This window comes from Bos indicus x Bos taurus, chromosome 8 (assembly GCF_003369695.1).
Source record: "Bos indicus x Bos taurus breed Angus x Brahman F1 hybrid chromosome 8, Bos_hybrid_MaternalHap_v2.0, whole genome shotgun sequence".
In the NCBI taxonomy this organism is placed as follows: domain Eukaryota; kingdom Metazoa; phylum Chordata; class Mammalia; order Artiodactyla; family Bovidae; genus Bos; species Bos indicus x Bos taurus.
Window position 1 is genome coordinate 86,948,679 of NC_040083.1, and position 21,563 is coordinate 86,970,241.

Genomic DNA, 21,563 nt, shown 5'->3' on the forward strand with positions numbered 1-21,563 from the left:
ACTGAGGATGCACCTGCAGGTGTGGAAAGGGTGCCATGTGCTCTCAGTAGCCCTGCCTCTCTGCTGAATGGGGCTCCCCAGCACCCACGCCACCCTCTCACTGCAGAGCAGCAGGCGAGTCTCTGTGCAGTGCAGGCAAAGCAGCTTTTCTTGTGCACTGAGACATTAGGCTCTTATAAAAATATCAATAACATGCCCTTGGTCCATGCTGCTAAGTGGGGGAAACCAGTTCTGCACACTGAGAACTGAAGTGGGGAAAGCAATGATCAGGTTGTTAACAATGAACAGTTATTTTTGTTGAGAAGAGTATTAAAAGTACAAGAAAGTCTGCATATGACCCTGCAATCCCACTCCTGGACACATATCCAGAGAAAAACATGATCTGAAAGGATACATACACCTCAGTGTTCATTTCAACACTATTTATAATAGCCCAAACATGGAAGCAACCTAAATGTCCATCAACAGAGGAATGGATAAAGTAGATGTGGTACATACATTCAATGGAATACTACTCAGCCATTAAAAAGAATGAAATAATGCCATTTTCAGCAACATGGATGGACCTAGAGACTGTCATACTGAGTGAAGAAAGTCAGAGAAGGAGAAATAGCATGTGTCATCCCTTGTGTGTGGAATCTAAAAAGAAATGATACAAACAAATTTATTTACAAAGCAAAAACAGACTCATAGACTTAGAGAACAAACTTACAATTGCCAGGGGGAAGGATGTGGGGAAGGGATAGTTAGGGAGTCTGGGATCCATGTGTACACATTGCTATACTAAAATGGATAAACAGCAAGGACCTACTATATACCACAGGGAACTCTGCTCAATGTTATGCAGCAGCCTGGATGAGAGGGGTGTTTGGGAGAGAATGAATACATGTATGTGTATGGCTGAGTCCCTTTGCTGTCCACTGAAACAATCACAACATTGTTATTCAGCTATATTCCAATAAAAAGTGAAAAGTTTTTTTTTTTCTTTCTTTTTTTAAGTACAAGCAGATCTGAAAAAAAGGAAAAAAGCTGAACACCTGTTTGACACAGCTTCACACACACACTCACACAGAATCCCTGGGGAACATTACAACAGAATACAGGCCCCATGAGCCAATTTTGGACTCTGTGTTTTAAAATTATGACATACAGAAGTAGGGTTTTGGAGTAGAAGGAACTCACCGGCACTTTAAGGCGAACCCTCACCTTAAATGAGAAAGCAGACTGGGGGACATGATGACTTAGTGCCCAAGAACGAAGCATAGGAAAGATACAGAAAAATCTCATTGCAGGACATTCAGGAGCAGACATCGTACTGACTTGAATGTCCCAGATGGAACAAATGTCTAAATGTTCTGATTGCAGAGCAAATCATTTGCCATGGCTCTCTGCTGTGCTGTGCTTTAGCTGGGCAGCCCTTTTCTTGGGAGCAATCACCTCCGCTCAATTCTGTCTGTCTCGGAAGGTTGGCTTCATCTCTGAGCCGAGTGGAGTCTGCTCAGGTCCTGATGTCCTGAAACAGATTGTGTATTTAGGTCACCTTCTTTCTGTCTGGTTTTCCTGCCTTGTACATAATCGCTTGAGGTAAAGGGAGAGATAAGTGGGTTTGGCTTCATCAAGCATCCTGTTTATTTTCTTCAGGGTTGAATGTTGACAGAAGCAAGAGGAGGAGGGGGAAGGTGGCGAAATGGGGGCTTACTGGGCAGCTCATGTGCCTTTGTTCTGGTGGGTGCTGGGGGGCAGCACACTGCTATGTAAGGTTGCCCACTGGGCACCTGGGCAGGCAGAAAGCTCCCTGGCCTCCCTGGGAACACATCCAGTACCCAGAGGTCATGCTCTCCAGGGTGACTTCAGGATGAGAGATGCCACTCCTGATGTTCTCCAAGCATCACCAGGTACATCACGCAATCAAAAACTGCTTCCTGCGCAGAGAATGCAGGTAACTCGCCTACTCTGGTGAAAATCATTTTCTTTCTGGCCCAAGGCCCCTGAGAAGGGCTTGAACTTACCAAAATGGTTTTCTTGATCAATAATCTTTCCTTCCTTTCCTCACCTGCTCACTGCCTATGATGCTGACGCCTCTACCCTGCCCCCATGTCAGGGAAGAAGGGACTTGAGCAGCTGTTCACAGGCCATGAGTATTTACAGCATCATCTTCCAAACAGCTTTGACAACCTTGGTGGTTTATAGAAAATTCATGATGTCATTACTTCATATGTGCTGTGGAGAATAAACAGCAGCTAGACACTGGCTCTTTACTTTTATGAATGAGAAAGAGTTGTTTGTGAACAATATTCATTTTCCACTCACTGTTCCACAGCTGAATGGTAGTCATGGAAAACTGAGTCATTCAAAGACCTCAAAGACTGCAAAGGCATCAAGTCTCATGACTCATGGCTTTGGTAAAATAACGCCTAGCTGAAAAAATAGCTCCTGGAAATGGCCTCAGTTGAGTGGCATGTGGGCTGAGAGCATCGCTTGGTCAGCGAATACCCCATAGGAGGGCAATAACTGGCAGTGCCAGTCTGGTGAGATCACGAGTTCAAACAGGCACAGATGGGCCAAATCACAGCTCAGGATGTGCTGGCTATCCAGGTGGATGCTTGCTGCACTTGGGGTAGTGGCTCTGGGAATGTGTTCTTTCTTTCTTACATTTTTTGGCCACACTGTGTGGCATGTGGAATCTTAGTTCCCTGACCAGGGATTGAACCTGTGTCCCCTGCAGTGCAAGTGCAGAGTCTTAATCATTGGACTGCTAGGAAAGTCCATGTTCTTTCTTAATGTAGGTTAATATTGTAAAACTACAAAACAATAAGTGGTCTTAAAAAGAGTTCTATGTGATGAAACATCAAGTTATATGCCCTGCGCCCTCCTTCTGTATGAAAATGTCATCGTTTGATTTCTTTTTCTTCAAAGGAAAGAGTGATTATATGTGTCCTGGCATTGTGTGTGTGTGAATGAGAGAGAGAGAGAATATGGTGTATAAATAACCCAAATTTGAGAACAGGATGGGGCTAGTTTTTCAGCAATAAATACATGGTAACTGCTTCCTTGAGCTTCCCTGGTAAAGTGGTCAGTGGTAAAGAATCCATCTGCCAACACAGTAGACACGGGTTCAGTCCTTGGGTCAGGAAGACCCCCTGGAGAAAGTCATGGCAACCCACTCCAGTATTCTTGCCTGGAGAATCCCATGGACAGAGGCACCGAGGGGGCTACAGTTCATAGGGTCACACAAGAGTCAGACATGACTTAACAATTAGACAACAACAGCTTCCCTGGCTGATTTCAGGGACAGAATCACCTTCCCACAAACACACTGCATCTGCTGTAGAGATCCCTCCCTCTTGAGTGTTAAGTGTGGTGTTTCCCAGTCTGTGAGGAGCACCAGCTCCGTCTTGCTAGTAGTCCTTGAGCACAATGATGGCTCTATGGTTAAAGAAGTCAGGAAAATGATGAGCTAGAAAAAAATGTGTGAAAAGTTCTTTGCTGCGCTATTCCTTGAACCTTGGGCTAAGGGGACACTGGGATTCTTATGTGGAAATGCTCCTAGCCATGCTATTTGACCAGGGAACTGCTGCGTGCACAGCACAGCTTTGTCTCCAGACTCATATTTGTAGGGAAGACATTTGTGAGCTGTTTATTGGGCTTCTCTTTGGGTGATGGCAGGGAGAAGGAGAAGGGGTAGGGCTTGAGTGCTTGAGTGCACTTTGCCTTTGCTGGGCTCCCAGTGCCTGAAAAAGGCCATGATTGAAGAGGACTGGTTTTCCCTGAAGGTTCGGATAAATTCCATCCTGAGGCTACAAGCCAATGTCCAGAAGGAAGCAATTACTGCCTAAAGTGGGAAATGCCGGCATCGTTTGTCCTGAATTAAGATCTCATTCTGGCTCTCTCAGGTATTTTTATTTTTCTGAAAATCAGCTGTATGTTTCAGAAGCTGGGAGCCATCGCCACTCCTGGCCTTCAGTTCAGTTGGTGGGCAGTTCAGGATCACATGAGGAGCTGTCATTTCCTTCTATCAGGTGGTCACTGGGTATGTTTCTTTATAGTAATCACAGGACTTTCCATAAAGGGGGTTACTTCTCAGGCTCCTCAGTTTGGCCTGTGTGGGGGCGATGGGGAAAATGCCTTCTCTTTCTCAAGTCGACAATTTCAGTGGAACTCGTGAGTGGACAAGAAGTCACCCCAGCTTACAGGAAGGCGGCTGTTCTCTGCCAACCCCTTTCCCTTGGGCCCCAGCAACTCTCATCCTAACTGCAGCTCGGGACAAAGTCTAACAGGCGCTTTTTCTGAAGTGAGAAAGTGTTTATTAACTGGTTTTGAAGTCTCTTCCTGCCTTTGGAAGGTCAAGCCACAGGTCTTAAAATCTCTTTCAGCCCAAGCTCAGTTTGGTGATAAAGCCACTTCACGTCACCGTTTCCAGTGGTCACAAACATGTGATTGCTTGGGTTCTGCTTCCTCACAGTGATCACAAACGGGATTGCTAGTTTTCTACTCTCTCCCTGAGCTTGAAGAAGTCATTTCCTGCGCCATCACTCAGCGCCACCTGCTGGCCGGCAGAATTCCCACAGGCCAGGTGCTGCGGTGACTCGGGCATTTTTAGAATATGCAGCCCCGCCCCCGATCCCGCCTCTGCGCCTAGCACTTAAGTGTGCCAGGGCAGTCAGTGGGTAACCCTCAGCTGCAGTTTTGCACATCAGGAGGCTGAGTTTGTATGACTCCCCCAAGGTTAGTGCTGGAGACCACCTGTCATGCTCTGCTTCGGGGGCAACCCGCCAAGGGGCTGTTTGGCGGTCTGTGTTGTTCCTGTCCTGGGGCCGTCTTGACCTCAGGGCTCACCAAGGGAGAGTGAGGCCAGTCAACCCAGGTCTCCTTCAAACCTCTGCCTGCCAGGAGCCGGAGAAATTCTAGTGGGCCTGGAGGGAGGCTGGCAGCCAGGAGAGACTCTGGTACTTGACCCTGGCATAGAGCAGGTAGAAGAGAGATGACGAGCCACCATTATATCTCCCACGGCAGGATGTCTGCCTTACACTTGCACTGAATTCCAATGAAGTGGTCGTTTGCAATAAGGTTCAGTGTACATGTGTGGCCTGTGTGTTTATGAGGTATGTTACATGCAAGGTATGTGTCTATGTGATGGCCATGCATGTGTGTGTAACCTCCTTTAAAAACAGGGAATGGGTTTCTTTCCTTGTCACCCCCAGGGCTCCCTAAGCTATGTGTACAGAGAAATGGAAAGTTCACACCCACAGCCCTGCTCTGGCCCCTTTTGGGATTTCTGTCTTGTCGGCCCACATCCCATTAGGGTACATTGTGAGCTGCAAGGCTCTTGCTGGGCAGACCCCTGCCCGTGAACAGAGGAGCTCAGTGGCTTAGGGCCCTCATCAATAGGCCTTTCCCTTCTGTGCATGGCAGAAACTTCCAGATCCACTCCCACCAGCCTGCAAACATCCACCATTTTAGACCATGGCTGGGGAATTAACATTGTTTTTAAGCATGCCGCACGTTGGACATGCTGTTCGACAGTGTATTTGACAGTATACCTGTCCTATTTGGGGCTTCCCAGGTGGTGCTGATGCTAAAGAACCCACCTTTCAGTGCAGGAGGTGTAAGAGACACAGGTTTGACCCCAGGATTGGGAAGATCCCCTAGAGGAGGAAATGGCAACCCACTCCAGTATTCTTGCCTGGGAAATCCCACTGAGAGAGAAGCCTGGTGGGCTATAGTCCATAGGGTCACAAAGAGTCGGACATGACTGAGTGACCGAGCACACCTATCACATTTTAATTACATCCATGCAACTCATCACAAAGCTCATTTAAATGTTTTATTAAAAATTACAGTTGAAAAAAAGTCCAGTGACAAAAGATTGCTCTTCTGAAATGAATGGAGAATACGACGCCCAGATTAACTGGTCAGCTGTGCTCCTTGGGAGGCTGGATGCCTGACAATCCAGCAGTCTGCCCCACATGTGAAAACCCAGGTGGGGTTCTGTAGTCATCGGTTGGGAGTAGATGTGAAGTCACCATCCAGTGGCAAAGGCAAGGCTGATACCAGCAATTGCAGGGAAAGAACAGGTTCAGACAAAAAGCATTTATTATTTTAACCACAGAATGAATTATGTTTCTTTTACAAAAACTTTTGGTCCCACTGAGGAACAAGGTGTTTGTGGCATCAGCAGACAATTGATGCCGGCCAGGGCAATGTGTCCATCATGCTGTCCTTTTGTTCCTGTTAAACGTGGACTGAAAGGTGAAGGCACGTGGAGTGAGCCCATATCAGGGTAAAGATGCTCAGAACCATCAGAAGGGCAGTGTGCATGTGAAAGCCCAGCCCAGGCCAGATGCCCCAGAGGAGGCTCTAACCTTCCAAATTTTGCTCATTTACATCACAAATCCCTCTTCTACAAGGTTGCCTCTCCCTGTGTCCCCTCCTCTGTGACCCCAGGGGAAAGGAGAGTTATCCATAACACAGGACACAGTTTTCACCAGATAAGACATGGACATTGGCCACAGGGGGAATTCTACACTCAGGTCTCTCTCCACTGGGGGCGAAGCAGAGGACAGAGCGGGAGGGGGAAGCACTGGCTGCCTCCCAGGCTGGGTTTCTCTTGCCCACTAGCATTCTAGATGGTCTTCCTCCCCAGACTCCGGGGAGGGGTGAGGAGATGCTAGGCAGTGGACAATCCCACCAGAAAGAAGGAAAGAGCTCCGCACACTTATTACATGCACATCCCTTATTCCTGTATTCATGTGGCCTCAGCTCAGACACACTTTAGGGCCGAAGAAGGACCCTGGGAGTCCAGCAGTGTGTATGGATGGCCTCTTTCTTAGATGCCATCCTTGCTTTATCCACATCTTCCTCTGATAACTCTACACAGCCTGACCATCTTTATAATTTCAGTGTGCTGTGCATTGAGTATCTGCTCAGCACGCAGGGATCCTCTCTTTAACACAGTGAATAAACCACGAGGTGGCACGATTCCAAAAAGCATGGGCAGGTTCTGAAAGTTTCTTAACACAAGTTCCACCAGGGGAGTCATGTCTTTGCCTGGCTAAGCTGGGGTGCTGACTGCTGCCTTTCTCTGTTCCCAGCTTCCCTGTTAGGAAGTGGGGCCTCCTCCTCTGGCCATCAGCTGGATGTAGATGCAACTGATGATGAGATGGTCTGAGTTTATGTGTCTTGACAGACCTAAGAAGGATGGCCAATTAACACCTACCTTCAAGGGCTACAGCAAACCTGATATCAATGAGCTGATGCCCTACATATGATCAAACAATAGTCAGGATTAACAAGAAGTAGGGGACTAGAAAAGATTTCCTGGGTCTTGTAGCTTCCACTGAAAATCATACTCAATGAGGCTTACTTGTGGGCAGGGCAGGGTCTTTGGCTTTATTTTGAATTAATACTTGCTTCAGAAACTTATCTTTAGATGGCCTTGGCCAACAGGTTGTCCCTTACCATGAATACAGAGAAAGTCAGGGAATTCCAGCTGCGGAAGAGGAAGCTTGGCTAAGCAGACAGCAGCCCGCAGCACCCTGCTGTTTGTCCTTGGTCAGACCTGAGATGATGGGCACCTTCTCCTCTACTGGATCTTTACAAAAAACCTTCTTTATTAGTCTTCAGTCAAGTACAGCCTTCTGAGAGTCTGAAGGAGAGAGGCTTTTGCGGGGAGAGTAGGCCAAGCCAATTCATTCTAACAGGCCCTGTTTTCCACGTAGACCCAAACTTTCTGCCTCAGAACACACAGAGCAAAAGCAGATTTTCCCTGAACTGGGCTACAGGCTTAGAAATAGCACTGATGCAGCCTGATTTTTGTTTGTTTTTAAGCCTCAAAGCACTTTTATTGGGGAAAGTTTTTCAGTGGCAGGACTCAGTCTCAGGACCTGTCAGAGCCATGTTTTAGAGGCAGTCAAACCCCTTCTCCTCTCCTTTCCCTCCCTGGCAGGTGTCACAAGCCAAAGGCGTCCTCCAGAAATTGCAGCCAAGGTGGGCAAGAAGGCTCAGCACGCCGTGGTGATGCTTGGTGTTCAAATGCAACCCAGGAGCCTGAGAACTGGAAAATGAGAAAGGAATTTGCAAACAAATCCTGCAAACAACGTGCCACATGGACAAGAAACGCACACGGATCCATAGGTTCCTTAGTCCTGCTGCCTGTCTGTCTGTCTTCCCACCGCTTCTCTGGGACGGGTTTACTTTGTGGAGGGTGTGTTCCAGGACAGGCTTTGGGGGAACAACAGTCACGGACACAGTCCACCTGAGCCGTCTCTCCCAGTGGGCAGAGGGAGATGAAGGCTCAAAATCAACGCACTAGAAAAGTCTTCCCGCAGCCGCTCATCTTCTGAAAGAAGGCGTGGGAGCCTTTAGTTAACCACGTCGTAGTAGTAATTGCGCAGCCGCAGTTCCACAGCTACGAATCCAGGCCTGTTCTCCACGCTGCAAAGGGAAGAGAGGTATTACTGTTTGTTATCAATGCTTGTGAAAAAGCGCTGATCACAGCTGGGGCCTTTGCAGGCCAAGTGCGAGTGGAGTGGAAGCGCCCTCTGCTGGCTTCCTCAGGAACCCGCAGTCACAGCACACCCCTTCTCTGGGCTCAGGTGACCAGAAGTCTCTGGGGAGCAGTGTCAGGCCCACCCTAGACCCACAGAACTAACCTGCATACAACAGAGTACCCAGGTGACTCCTGTCCACGTAAGGTGGGAAAATTTTGTACTCAGAGTCAGGATCTTTAAACCCCACTTTCAGAGATGGTCTCTTTATGATCTAGCAAAACAGAATGCATCTGAAAATACTTAGTTGATCAGTGTGCTGTAGATATACATTTAACACTTAGCTCCTAATCTTTTTAAGACAAAAATGTGGGCACAATTTAAGGTTGTGCCCCAGTAGATGGCTCTAGATTTTCTGAAAACATGCTGCTATTACACACCGTAATGTGGCAAGGTCTTACTTTTGTCACTGTTAGCAGGTGAGGCGATGGTGTATGCAAACCATGGGTAAACGTTTTTAACAATCTGCAGCCTCTAAACAAACATTTATAGGCATCTCTGTTTCCTCTAACATGGGCATACTGAACAGGATCAGCTGAAAGCAAGTATTTCTTAAAACTCTGAGAATATGTCCTTGCTTGGAAGTTATTTTATTTTGCAAGATTTTTGGCAATATTGCAAGTGGGTAAAATTGCCTAGTAAGTGACACAGAACTTGAGGTTAAACTGCATACACTGTCCACATTCAACCTTTTTGACCAACAACAGCTGCAACTTCACTTGGTTCAGTCTAGATATGAGAGAATAGCCAGGCACCCCACATGGGGACCAAAAATCACTCACTCACTGTTGTAAGAGCAGTGGTTTCTACAGAACCAAAATGGGCTGTTCTAGCAAATGGCATCAAAATAAATGGTTGCACTCATGGTTTTCATTTGCACTTATGGTTTTCAAGAGCAAGCAATAAAGCTGCTTGAAGTATGTCATCTGTGGTCATGGTTAGAGACAAAAGCTTCCTCTGTCTCACTGTGGGAAGATGTGTCTCCAGCCACCAAGGTGTGTGCAGGAGTGGAAGTGATGGCCAAGCCTGGGATGCAGAACCACAAGTGGAAATGTGTCCACACAGAGGGAAACCGTCCCTCCTGCTGCTAAGTTTCTACAACTAAAGAGCACAACCTCATCATCTTTGCCAAACAGGGTGCTCTCCTCTGACCGAATGCACAAAAAGTCCCTAAGAGTCTTACTGTGAGGGTTTCATCCACCTAATAGCCTGTACTGGGTGCCGTGCTTAGTTGCTCAGTCGTGTCCGACTCTGCAGCCCCATGGACCATAGGCCGCCAGGCTCCTCTGTCCATGGGATTCTCCAGTCAAGAATACTGGACTGGATTGCTATTTCCTCCTCCAGGGGATCTTCCCGACTCAGGGATCAAACCCACGTCTCCTGCATTGCAGGCGGATTCTTTACCGTCTGATCCACCAGGGAAGCCCATGAATACTGGAGTGGGTAGCCTATCCTTTCTCCAGGGATCCCCTGACACGCCAAGCGAACTAGTGTGGGGAAATAGGAATAAAGAATGACCCTCAGCAAAGATGCCTGGTCAGGTTTCCCATAGAATCTCTCCTTTACATTACGGGCCAGGCTGCTGCCAGGAGGCCAGGGAAACTCTGAGCTTCTGCAGAGGAGTGTGGCCAAGGGTCCTGTGTGCTTGCCGGTGTCCCGCCCACTTCTGTGTACCCGGTCTGGGGTGCTTTTGTTGCTCTGACCCTGGTGCCCAGCAGCCTCCTTCTCTTCTCATTTCCTGCACTCAAGTTCCTCAGCCTGCAGTTCTCAATTGGAACACCCCTTCCTAAAAGAGGCCAATATGGACTTGTCAATGGAAGTATAATCCCCACCCCTGGCAAATTCTCTGTGTGTGTGCCGTACTGTACTCGGTTGCTTAGTCGTGTCTGACTCTTTGCTACTGTATGGTAGTAGGGTTCGACTACTACCAGTCGAAGTAGTGTCCAACTCTATGTGCCTGTAACCCTCCAGGCTCCTCTGTCAGTGGAATTCTCCAGGCAAGAATATTGGAGTGGGTTGCTATTTCCTCCTCCAGGGGATCTTCCCCACCCAGGGGTGGAAATTCTCTACTCTCACTCAAAGCTCCCTGTGGTTTGCTCTGTAGCACCATCACAATATGTAATCATGTGTTTAAGTGCTTGGTTAATTTGTTTCCTGTTCGCCCAGCCCAGAATTGTTGACTTCCATGAGGAAAGTTGATCTTTCCCTTGGCTGACCCCGGGTCATTTTTAGATAATAAAGAGATTCTTAACTTCCATTCCCAGCTACAGTCATGAAAGATGCTTCCTGGGATGTTGCAGAATTCCAGGTTACATCTGAAAGCACTTAGAATATCCATCATCTTGGAGATGCTTCTGCAGCATCAGATGTCATACCTGAGAAGAAACCTGATCCTCAAAATATTAAATCTATTGGCAGATATATGAATTCCTCCTGATTACAGACCTGCATCTTTTCCAAGCTACAAGGGCTCTGCAGCACACTTTAGTGCCAGAGGGATGGAGACCCTGGCCCTGGGTTTCTCCACAATGCACATCCAGGCAGCCAAACCCAGGCAAGGTCAAAGGCCATGTCCCTGATTCTCAGGGGCAATGCGTTTCCCTGGCCAGCTGAGCTCCCCTGCACATCACGTGCCTACAATGTCACATGTGCTCTGCCTGGAAGGCCACTGGGGCAGACTCTAGGGCCACTGTTTCAAGTTCTGAGTCACTTTGGGGGAGTGCAACCTGAGCCAATCCATCCGTGATCATGCCTCAGGCTGAAAGGTGATCAGGAATTAGGACAGTATGACATCTCCCTGCTAAATACTTCCATCATCTTCTCTTACCAAACATGGCATGTATCCCCAGACCAGACACTTAAGAACATTTGTTTTTTATTTTGAACACCCCTTAACCCTGATATCATCTACGTTTAAATTTTTATACCTGGAATTAGAGTAATTGTATACTCTTTGGACTAAAGAACAGAAGTGTATGGTCCAGGAAGCAAGACCTGTCCCCGATTGTTTGTTTGAAGGGAGCCGACCCCTGATTCATGAAAAGGTAGCATTTATGGTCCTTATTAGTGCCTGGCAATTCCATCAGCCTCCGGAGGATTGGGCTAAATGGCAGGAAGGGCTAGGTACTCACTCATAGGTCCAGCACAGGGTCATCAGCTCGTACATCTCTCTCGGACACCCTGGTGGGCACCCCATCCTCTCTCCTTTCTCCAGCATAGCAGAAACTTCACTGCCTTTCATTCCCTAAACCAGGCAAAACCAAGCACAGCATTCAGCAAAACAAAACAAATAGAACCCATCCTTGAAAACAAACGAAAGAGTAGATGCTGTGTGACTTCAATTATATAAAGTACAAGAAACAGAAGCACCTAACCTATGATGCCAGGAATCAGGTGGGGTGACCCTTGGGGTAAGTCTTGTGCATGTAGGGGGAAAAGGGAGCTTTGGTTTCTGCTTTGAGGGGCTGGCTTTATGGACATGTCCCAGTTATGAAATTCCATCAAGCTGTAGCCTAGGATTTGTGCACTTTTCTGTATATATATTTTTATGTGAAAAAAAAATCTTAGAAAAGATTACTGAATTGCACATTTGCAAATGAGAGCAGCCATTATTTTTATTTCAACTCTAATGAATGTTGATTTGGGTACATGTTTAAGTAAAATTCGTATTTTAAGGCAGGATGAAAAAAATTAAATATAAAATCCTCTCTGTGTGTTTTGACCTCCTCTCTCCCTCCCTAGTGGGCAGTGTGTATCTGCAGTACACATTAACCAGAGCTCCTCAAAGACAGGAGGACCTGCTTGACCACAGAGATCTATTTTCTTTCTCTCTTCTGACACTGGCAATGTCACTTCTTTAAAAAATAGTGCTCTTTCTTAGCTCTGAGGGGGTCGTGGTGACTTGCTGCTCCCTCTGTACATGCTCACCTGGACTGTGTATATCCCTAGTGAATGAGTATGTCATTTTGATGTATAATCTTTTGTCTCAAAAGATCTTGTCTCTAAGACTGTGCCTTTGACTTTTAACAGGTGGAATAACTCTCAATGCCTTCTAACAATTTGCTTCCTGGGTTATGAGCCTCAGTTTGGCTCAGATAAAATTCCCTTTTTTCCTTCTGAACTTGATAGTTAACTGAATTTTTGTTGACGTACGAGTGCATATTTATGTGTATAATAGACAATGAAAAAAAAACACACATTGTCCAGATAGTTTCAAATATTTCTTTCAGTTTATAATAAACTGAGATCACATTAGCTCTGCACTCTCAAAAGATACAGACTCAGGAAGGGTGACCAAATTTGATGTTTTTCAGGGTCCTGTAAAGATAATCTGGTGCTTATCTGTTCTGACAGCCTTATAATTAGGACACGAGGCACAAGTAACTCACCCGATATGGCTTCTGCCCGTAGGAAAACGCTTCCCACATTAACACTCCGAAGCTCCAAACATCACTCTTGCTGGAGAACTTGTAGTAGTTGATGCATTCCGGAGCGTACCACTTCACAGGCCACTTTCCATGGGTCTGGGCCTGAAAACCAGGCAAATGGAGATGTTCCATCAAGAATAAAGTGATGGACACCGTGTCTGTTCACGGCAGCACTATTCACAACCGCCAAAGGCGTGAGCTCCCCGAGTGTCCGTTGACAAGTAAACGGGTACACAACACGGGGTATATTGATATAGCGGATGCACATCTAAGAAGGAAGGGGGTTCTGACAGATGCCATAACATAGATGAACCATGCAGTTACCTTGTGTTATGCTCAGTGAAATAAGCTGGCCAAGTCACTAAAGGACTAATACATGATTCCGCACAACTGAGACCTCTGGAGTCACAGAGACAGAAAGTAGAATAACTGTTGCCTGGGGCCAGAGGAGGGGGAGAGATGGAGAGCAGCTGTTACAATGGGTAGAGTTTCAGTTTGGGAAGATGAAAAGAATTCTGGAGAGGAGTTGTGAGCAACGTGAATGGACATTACTGAACTGTACTCTTGAAATGGTTAAGATGGTAAAATTTATGTTACGTATGCTCGTGCTAAGCTGCTTGAGTTGTGTCCGAGTCTTTGCACCCCTCGGACTGTAACCTGCCAGGCTTCTCTGTCCATGGGATTCTCCAGGCAAGAATACTGAAGTGGGTTGCCATTTCTTCCTCCAGACGTTATGTATATTTTACTGCAATTTTAAAAATCAATACAATCACGACTCACAAATGCCTGTGTTTATATATATATTCTGTCTGAATCTTAAAATATGATTAAATCTTAAAGTTTTAAGGTTTAAATATGTATTTTTAAGATTCGGACTGAAGTTTTTGTATCCTCGAAGTCTCTTTCTCTCACCTCTTTGGTTGCTCACAGCTTCTTGGAGTTTGGCATGACAATGCAGGAGTCAGGCCTGAGTGTTACTTAATGGTTTTTGGGCTGTTTACAATATATTTAACTATTATTGTACATTTGTCCACAGTTTTAAGTCAGCCCTGATTATTTTGGGGGAGAAGATTTCCTAGTATCATTTAAAACAAAGTTGCAAACTTTCTAATTTAAAAAAGCAAGTGGTGGTAAAAAGATCAAAATTTTGCCCAGAAAAACCCTTTCTGAGGGACATGAGGTTCAGTGTGACATGGACAAGTCTTACTACCTCCCCTGGAAGTCACTATAACCCTGGTGGCATCTCTTGGGGTGGACAGAGGGAGGCCAGCTGCGCTATGGTGGCCAGAGGGGGACAACTCAGGGATTTTAATCTGAGATCTTCTCTAAACGGCACATTGCTTATACTTCTGCCTCATTCATTTTATGCATTATTTTTAGATTTTGATTTCAGATTTTTCTGAACAATCTAGTCATGTATGTTATTTGAAGTTTATTCTGAATTTTGATTACAAGATAAACCTTTGACAAATCCTAAACATGAGGGAAAATGAGTCTCTTTCCACCACAGACTCCAAGTCTCATCAACAGAGACAGCACATTTGATTATTTTTCTTGAGTCCTTCCAGAAAAATCTATATACAAGTATAAATAAGTAATACATGCTTTTTTTGAGAGGTAATCAAGCTACAGGCATATACTTCTTATACTTTACTTTTTAATTTTTCTACTTAGCCATGTGTCATAGATATATTTCTGTCAGCACTTGCAAAGGAAGTCACTTTTAGAAGAGTTAATTGCATGCTTTCCATAAATCTGCTATGATTCATCTAGCCAGCCTCCTGCTGAGAGGTCATTAAGTTTTTTCCTGATTTTCGCTCTTACACATCACGCTGGAGTGAACATTACTGACAGTGTGTATTTGCCCTGTGTATGGAGTACTTGTAAGGAGCTGCTGGATCAAAGGGCATCTGTATTTATGGTCCTGGTGCTGCACAAGTCCATGCTGCCATGCACAGTTCTCCAGGAGCCCAGCTAATTCGCTTCTGCCACTATCATCTCTCCTTAATCTTTCTTAACTTTTTAAAGTTTTTCATTTCACTTTGTTTTCTTAAAGAAATTCTTCATGTTCTCATTTTTTCACATGTGTTCAGTTTCTTTAGGCTGCTTCTCACATGGCTTTTTTTGGATACAGTGTGATGACTGAGACATGTATATACTGCAAAATATTTACAACAATAAAATTAGTTAACACATCCTTCACCTGACAAGATTACCATTTTTTGTTGTTGTTGTTGTTGAAATGGTGAGAACATTTAAGATCCACTTTATTAGTAACTTCGAAGTTTACAATGTAGTGGACTTCCCAGGTGGCTTAGTGGTAAAGAATCCAGCTGCCAATGCAGGAGACCCAGGTGATGTGGGTTCTATTCCTGGGTCAGGAAGATCCTCTGAAGGAAATGGCAACCCATTCCAGTGTGCTTGGCTAGAGAACCCCATGGACAGAGGAGCCTGGTGGGCTACAGTCCATGGGGTCACAAAGAGTTGGACACAACTGAGTATGAGCACATACAATGTAGTGCTCTTAACTCTAGGCTTGTAGGTTAGAGCTCCAGAATTTATTTTATAACTAGAAGTTTGTACCCTTTGACCAATATCTTCTCATTTCCCCCACCTCCCAGCTCCTGGCAACCACAATCTACTCTCTGTTTCTATGACTTTGGCATTTTTTAGATTCTACCATACAAGTGAGGTCTTATAGTATTTGTCTTTCGCTGACTTTTTCCACTTAGCATAATGTCCTCAAGGTATGTCTGTGTGCTGTGCTGTGCTTGGTCGCTCGGTTGTGTCCAACTCTTTGCGACTCCATGGACTTTAGCTGGTTAGGCTCTTCTGTCCATGGGATTCTCCAGGCAAGAATACTGGAGTGGGTTGCCATGCCCTCCTCCAGGTGATCTTCCCAACCCAGGGATCGAACCCAGGTCTCCCTGGGTTCATTGCAGGTAGATTCTTTACCATCTGAGCCACCAGGGAAGTCCAAGAATACTGGACTGGGTAGCCTATCCCTTCTCCAGGGGATCTTCCCAACCCAGGAATTGAACCAGAGTCTCCTGCATTGCAGGTGGATTCTTTACCAGCTGAGCTACCAGGAAAGCCCCCAAGGTACATTGATGTTGTTTCAAATGGCAGGATTTCCTCCTATTTTATGGCTGGATATTTCCCATGTATTGTCTACAGTTTTAAGCCTACTCACACATACACACACATGCACACACTCACACACACATCACATTTTCTTTATCCATCATCTATTGATGGATATTAGATTGTTCCCATGTCTTGTCCATTGTGAATAATGCCGTAATGAACATGAGAGTTAAGATATCTTTACCAGATAGTGATTTCATTGTCTTTGAATATATACTTGGAAGTGGGATTGCTGAATGATAACAATAGTTCTATTCTTATTTTTTGAGGAAACTCTGCATTGCTTTCCATAGTGACTGTACAAATTTATATTCCCACCAATAGTGCACAAGGGTTCCTCTTTCTCCACATCCTCATTAACATTTTATATCTCTTATCTTTTTGGTGACAGCCATTTTAACAGGTATGAGGAGACATACGGTGGTTCTGATTTGCATTTCCCTGTTGCTTAGGGATGTTGAATACCCTTACACGTACTTGTTGGCTATTTGTATATCTTCTTTTGTTATAGAAATATAGGAAAAATAGAATCTTTCCATTCTGGTCCTTTGCCATTTAAAAACTGGATTATATGGGTTTTTTTGCTACTTAGCTGTATTGAGTTGTATGAGTTCCTTATATATTTCTGGTAATTACCAATTATCAGATAGATGGTTTTCAAATATTTTCTCCCATTCTCTAGGTTGACCTTTAATTCTGTTGATTGTTTCTTTTGCTATACAGAAAACTTTTTTGTTTGATATAGTCCTGCTTGTTGATTTCTGCTTTTGTGGCTTGTACTTTGGGTTTCATATCTAAAAAATCATTGCCAAGACCAGTGCTGAGGAGCTTTTTCCATATGTTTTCTTCTAGGAGTTTTATAGTTTCAAGTCTTACATTTAAATTCATTAATACACTTTGAGTTAATTTTTGTGAGTGTTATAGTCCAGGGGTCCACTTTCATTATTTTGAATGTGAATATCCAATTTTTGAAGAGTATTTTTCCCCATTGGATATCCTTGACTCTCCATATCAAATATTACTTGACTATGTATGCGTAGGCTTATGGGCTCTTGCTTCTGTTCCATCGGATTTCATGTTTGTTTTTATGTCAGTACCACACTGTTTTGTTTACTATAGTTTGGTAGTATAGTCTAAAGTCAGGAAGCATAATGCATCCAGCTTCATTATTTCAGAGGATTGCTTTGTCTATTGAGGGTCTTTGGGGTTCCATATGAATTTTAGGATTATTTCTTCTATTTTTGTGAAAAATGGAATTCTTGTAGGGATTTGTATTGAATCTGTAGATGGCTTTGTGTAGTATGGTAATTTTAACAATATTAACTCTTTTTATCCATGAACACAGGATATCTTTCCATTTATTTGTGTATTCTTCAATTTTTCATCAATATCTTTTTTCAGTCAGTAGATCTTTTAACTTTCTTGGCTAAATTTATTCCTAAATATCTATTGTTATGATGCAATTGCAAATGAAAGTTTTTCCTTCATGTCTTTTTCAGATAGTTCACTGTTAGTGTATAGACGTGCAATTGATTTTTGTATGTTGATTTTGTGTTTTGCTATTTTACTGAATTTGTTTATTTGTTTTCACAGCTTTTTGATGCAGTCTTTGGGTTTTCTATATACAATGTGGGGGTTAAACAATGTGGAGGTTCAGGGTGCCAACACTTTATATACTCAAAAATCCATGTATAACCTTACAGTTGGCTCTCCATCTTCATGGTTCTGCATCTATGGATTCAACCAATAATGAAATATGTAGTGCTATAGTACATACTTAGTGAAAGAAATCCGTGTGTAAGTGGATCTGCACAATCCAAATCTGTGTTGTTCAAGGGTCAACTGTATAAGATTATGTCATCTGTCAATAAAGACAACTTTATTCTACCTTTCAGGTATGGATGCCTTTTATTTCTTTTTTTTAACTTGAGGTAACTTTGATACATAAGGCTTTTCTCCCCCTAATTGCTCTTGCTAGGACTTCCAGTACTGTTTAATAAGCACTCATCTTATTCCTGATCTTAGATAAAAAGCTTTCAACCATTTTCCACTGAGTTTAACATCAGTTGTGGGCTTGCATACATGCCCTTTATTGTGTTGAGGTATGTTCCTTTTACACCAAACTTTATGAGACTGTTTATCATGAAATGATGTGAATTCTGTCAAATGCCTTTTATGCATCTAATGAGATGACCATATGATTTTTATCTTTCTTTCTATTAATATGAGGTATCACATTTACTGATTTGCATATATTGAACTATCCTTGCATTCAAAAATAAATCCCACTGGACCATGATGTGTGATCTTTGTAACGTGTTGCTAAATTTAGTTTGCTAGTATTTTGTTGAGAATTTTTGCATCTAAGTTCATCAGGGATATTGGTCTATAGTTTTCTTTCCTTGTATCTGGCTTTGGTATCAGGATAACATTGGCCTTGTAAAATGAATTTGAGAATATTTTCTCCTCTTCCATTTTGGGCATTAATTCTTCTTGATATGTTTGATAGAATTCTCTTATGAATTCTGTTAGGTCCATTTGGTCTAAAGTATAGGTCAAGTCCAATGTTTCCTTAGTGATTTTCTGTTTGTATGACCTATCTATTGTTAAAAGTGGGGTATTGAAAGCCCCCACAATTATTGTATTGTTATCTATTTCTCCCTTCATATATGTTAGTATTTGCTTAATATATTTAGGTTCTCCAATGTTGGGGCGTGTATATTTACTATTATTATGCCTTCTTTATGAATTGACCCCTTTGCCATTATAGGATGACTGACCTCCTTTGTCTCTGGCTAAGGTTTTTAGATTGAAGTCTATTTTGTATGATACAAACCTAGGTACATTTGCTACTTTTTGGTTTCCATTTGTAAGGGATATATTTTTCCATCTCTTCACTTGGAGATTTTGTGTATCCTTAAAGTTGAAATGAGTCTCTTGTAGGCAGTATATTAGCTGGGTCTTTTTTTTTTTTTTTGGTCCTTTCAGTCACTCTATGGTTTTTGATTGACAAATTTAATCCATTTACAATTACAGTAATTATTCACGGGTAAAGATTTACTAATATCATGTTATTGTTTTCTGGATATTTTAGATTTCCTATGTTCACTTCTTCCTCTCTTGTTGTCTTCCTTTCTGATTTGATGATTTTCCATAGTGGTATACTTAGTTTCTTTTGCTCTATCCTTTATGCATCTACTGCAGGTTTTTTCCTTGTGGTTACCCTAAGGCTTACATAAAATATCTTACAAATATAAATCTATTTTAAGGTGATAACAACTTAACTTTAATTGTATCCAAATACTCTAACCCTTTCACTCTTCCCCATACATGCTATGTTTTTGATATCACAATTAAAGTTTTTTATATCATATATCCATTAATAAATTATTGTACCCATAGCTATTTTTAATATTTTTGTCCTTTAGCCCTTATGCCAGCATTAAGTGATTAACATAACACCATATTACAGTAATGGGGGATGCTAAATTTGATTAGATATTTACCTTTATCAGTATGCTTTATATTTTCATATTTTTCATGTTACTAATTAGCATCCTTTTATTTTAGCTTGAAGAATTCAGAATTTCTTATAATATAGGTCTAGTGGTAATATACTCCCTCAGCTTTTTTTTTTGGCTGGGAAAGTCTTTATCTCTTCATTTCTGAAGGACATAAAGTGTTCTTTGGGATATATAGTATTCTTGGTTGGCATTTTTTTTTTTTTCTTTCAGTACATTGACTGTATCATTCTACTCTCTTATGGCTTATAGATGTGTGCTGAGAATTCTGTCGGTAGCCTTAGGGGGAGCTCCCTTGTAAGTGACAAGATTTTTTTATCTCTTGCTGCTTTTACAATTCTTTTTCTGATTTTTTGACAGTTTTATTATTGTGTGTCTTGGAGAAGATCTATTTCAACTGAATTTATCTGGGACCTATGAGCTTCATGAACTTGGATGCCCAAATCTCAGATTTGGGAAGTCTCAGTCATTATTTCTAAAAACAAGCTTTCTGCCCCTTTCATTCTCTCTTCTTGGACTTCAATAATACATAACTCATTTCGCTTTATGGTGCCCCATAAGTCCCATAGGCTTTCCTCATTCCTTTCTTTAAGACAGTTTTTTGGTTGTGTTGAGCCTTTGTTGTGGTGTGCAAGCTTTCTCCAATTGCAGTGCATGGGCTATCAAGCTGTGGTGCATAGGCTTAGCTACCCTGAAGTATGTCTCTGACCAGGGATTGAACCCATGTTACTGGTATTGGAAGGTGGATTCTTAACCACTGGACCACTGGGGAAATTCTGAGAGAATCAATTCCTTGGCAGGTTGATAAGAAGTGTGGGGTCCCTGAGGAGAGGAGGAAGGGGTCAGGGGCTCTTGAAGCAGAGACAGGGGTCTGGAATTCTTGAGGCTTTCCCTTTCCTGGTGAAGAGAACTCTTTCTAGCTGGGTTCTCGCCTGGCACTGAGAAGTAATGACCTGAAGGATGGGATGATGCAGGCAAAATGAAGTTATTGTTCTTTCCTTTTAGTGCAGTTATTCTCATGTTTTTCATTCTGCTGTGTTGCTAAAGCTTTTTAAGTGGACTCCAGAGTTCTCTCTGGAGCTCTGTGAGATGGTGAAGGACAGGAAAGCCTGGCGTGCTGTAGTCCATGGGGTTGCAAAGAGGCAGACATGACTGAGTGACTGAACAACAAGCTCTCAAAGCTGTTTCATTCATGGATAGCTATTTGACCATTGATCATTTCTGGAGGACAGAATCTGGATCTCCTACCCCACTGTCTTGTTCCTGATGCTTTGCCTTTTATTACTACACTATCTTCTACCTTTTCTTTCCCTTCTTTACAGACTTTCAGAGATCTGCTTGTTCCCTTTTCAAAATATGCTGTTTAATATCTGTGGCAGTTGAAAAAATTGACCCTCATGTTCTTGGACATTCCTCCCTTCTGCCTTGAATATGGGTGATCTGGGGTTGCTCTGACCAATAGAATAAGTGGACAAGACTCCTAGACAGTTCCTAGGCCCTGAAGTTAAGAGTGTGACAATCTCTACTTCCTGCCTCTTGAGTAACTTGGTCTCAGGACCCAGTTGCCATGCTGTGAGGAAGCCCAGGGGTACATGGAGAAGTCACATGTAGATAAGTTATTGTTAAATGGATACAGACCAGTGAAAGTCCCAGATCATGGCCCATGCCAAATCAGTCATTAATGGTGTGAATGAGCAGAGTGGAAATAAATCCTCCTGACCTCTTGGAACCACCCTCATGACACTGTATGGAGCAGAGATGCACCATTTCCACCAAGCCCAGCCCACACTGCAGAACTGTGAGTAAATAAATGCTTGGTGTTGTTTTAATGCAACAAGTTTTGGGACTATTTGTTATCTAAACTTCTCTGTCTCCTCTTTAAGCCCTTGCTTTAGATAGTCTGTATTTTCTTCTTCCTACTT

General features: G+C 43.3%; 1 protein-coding gene across 3 annotated transcripts in view; it reads right to left on the bottom strand.

The window, feature by feature from the left end:
* Positions 1-5,810: 5,810 nt before the first annotated feature.
* The window catches only part of SYK (spleen associated tyrosine kinase), a 108,146-nt gene continuing 92,393 nt past the window's right edge, over positions 5,811-21,563 (bottom strand). The window contains exons 12-14 of one of the 3 annotated variants that reach the window (XM_027550359.1): positions 12,935-13,075; positions 11,678-11,790; positions 5,811-8,433 (exon numbers count right to left, since the gene is read on the bottom strand). In XM_027550359.1, the coding sequence (XP_027406160.1) occupies positions 8,361-8,433; positions 11,678-11,790; positions 12,935-13,075 (327 nt within the window). In that variant the 3' untranslated portion in view covers positions 5,811-8,360. The remainder of the gene's footprint in view (positions 8,434-11,677; positions 11,791-12,934; positions 13,076-21,563) is intronic. The other 2 variants (XM_027550360.1, XM_027550358.1) reach the window with 2 other exon arrangements.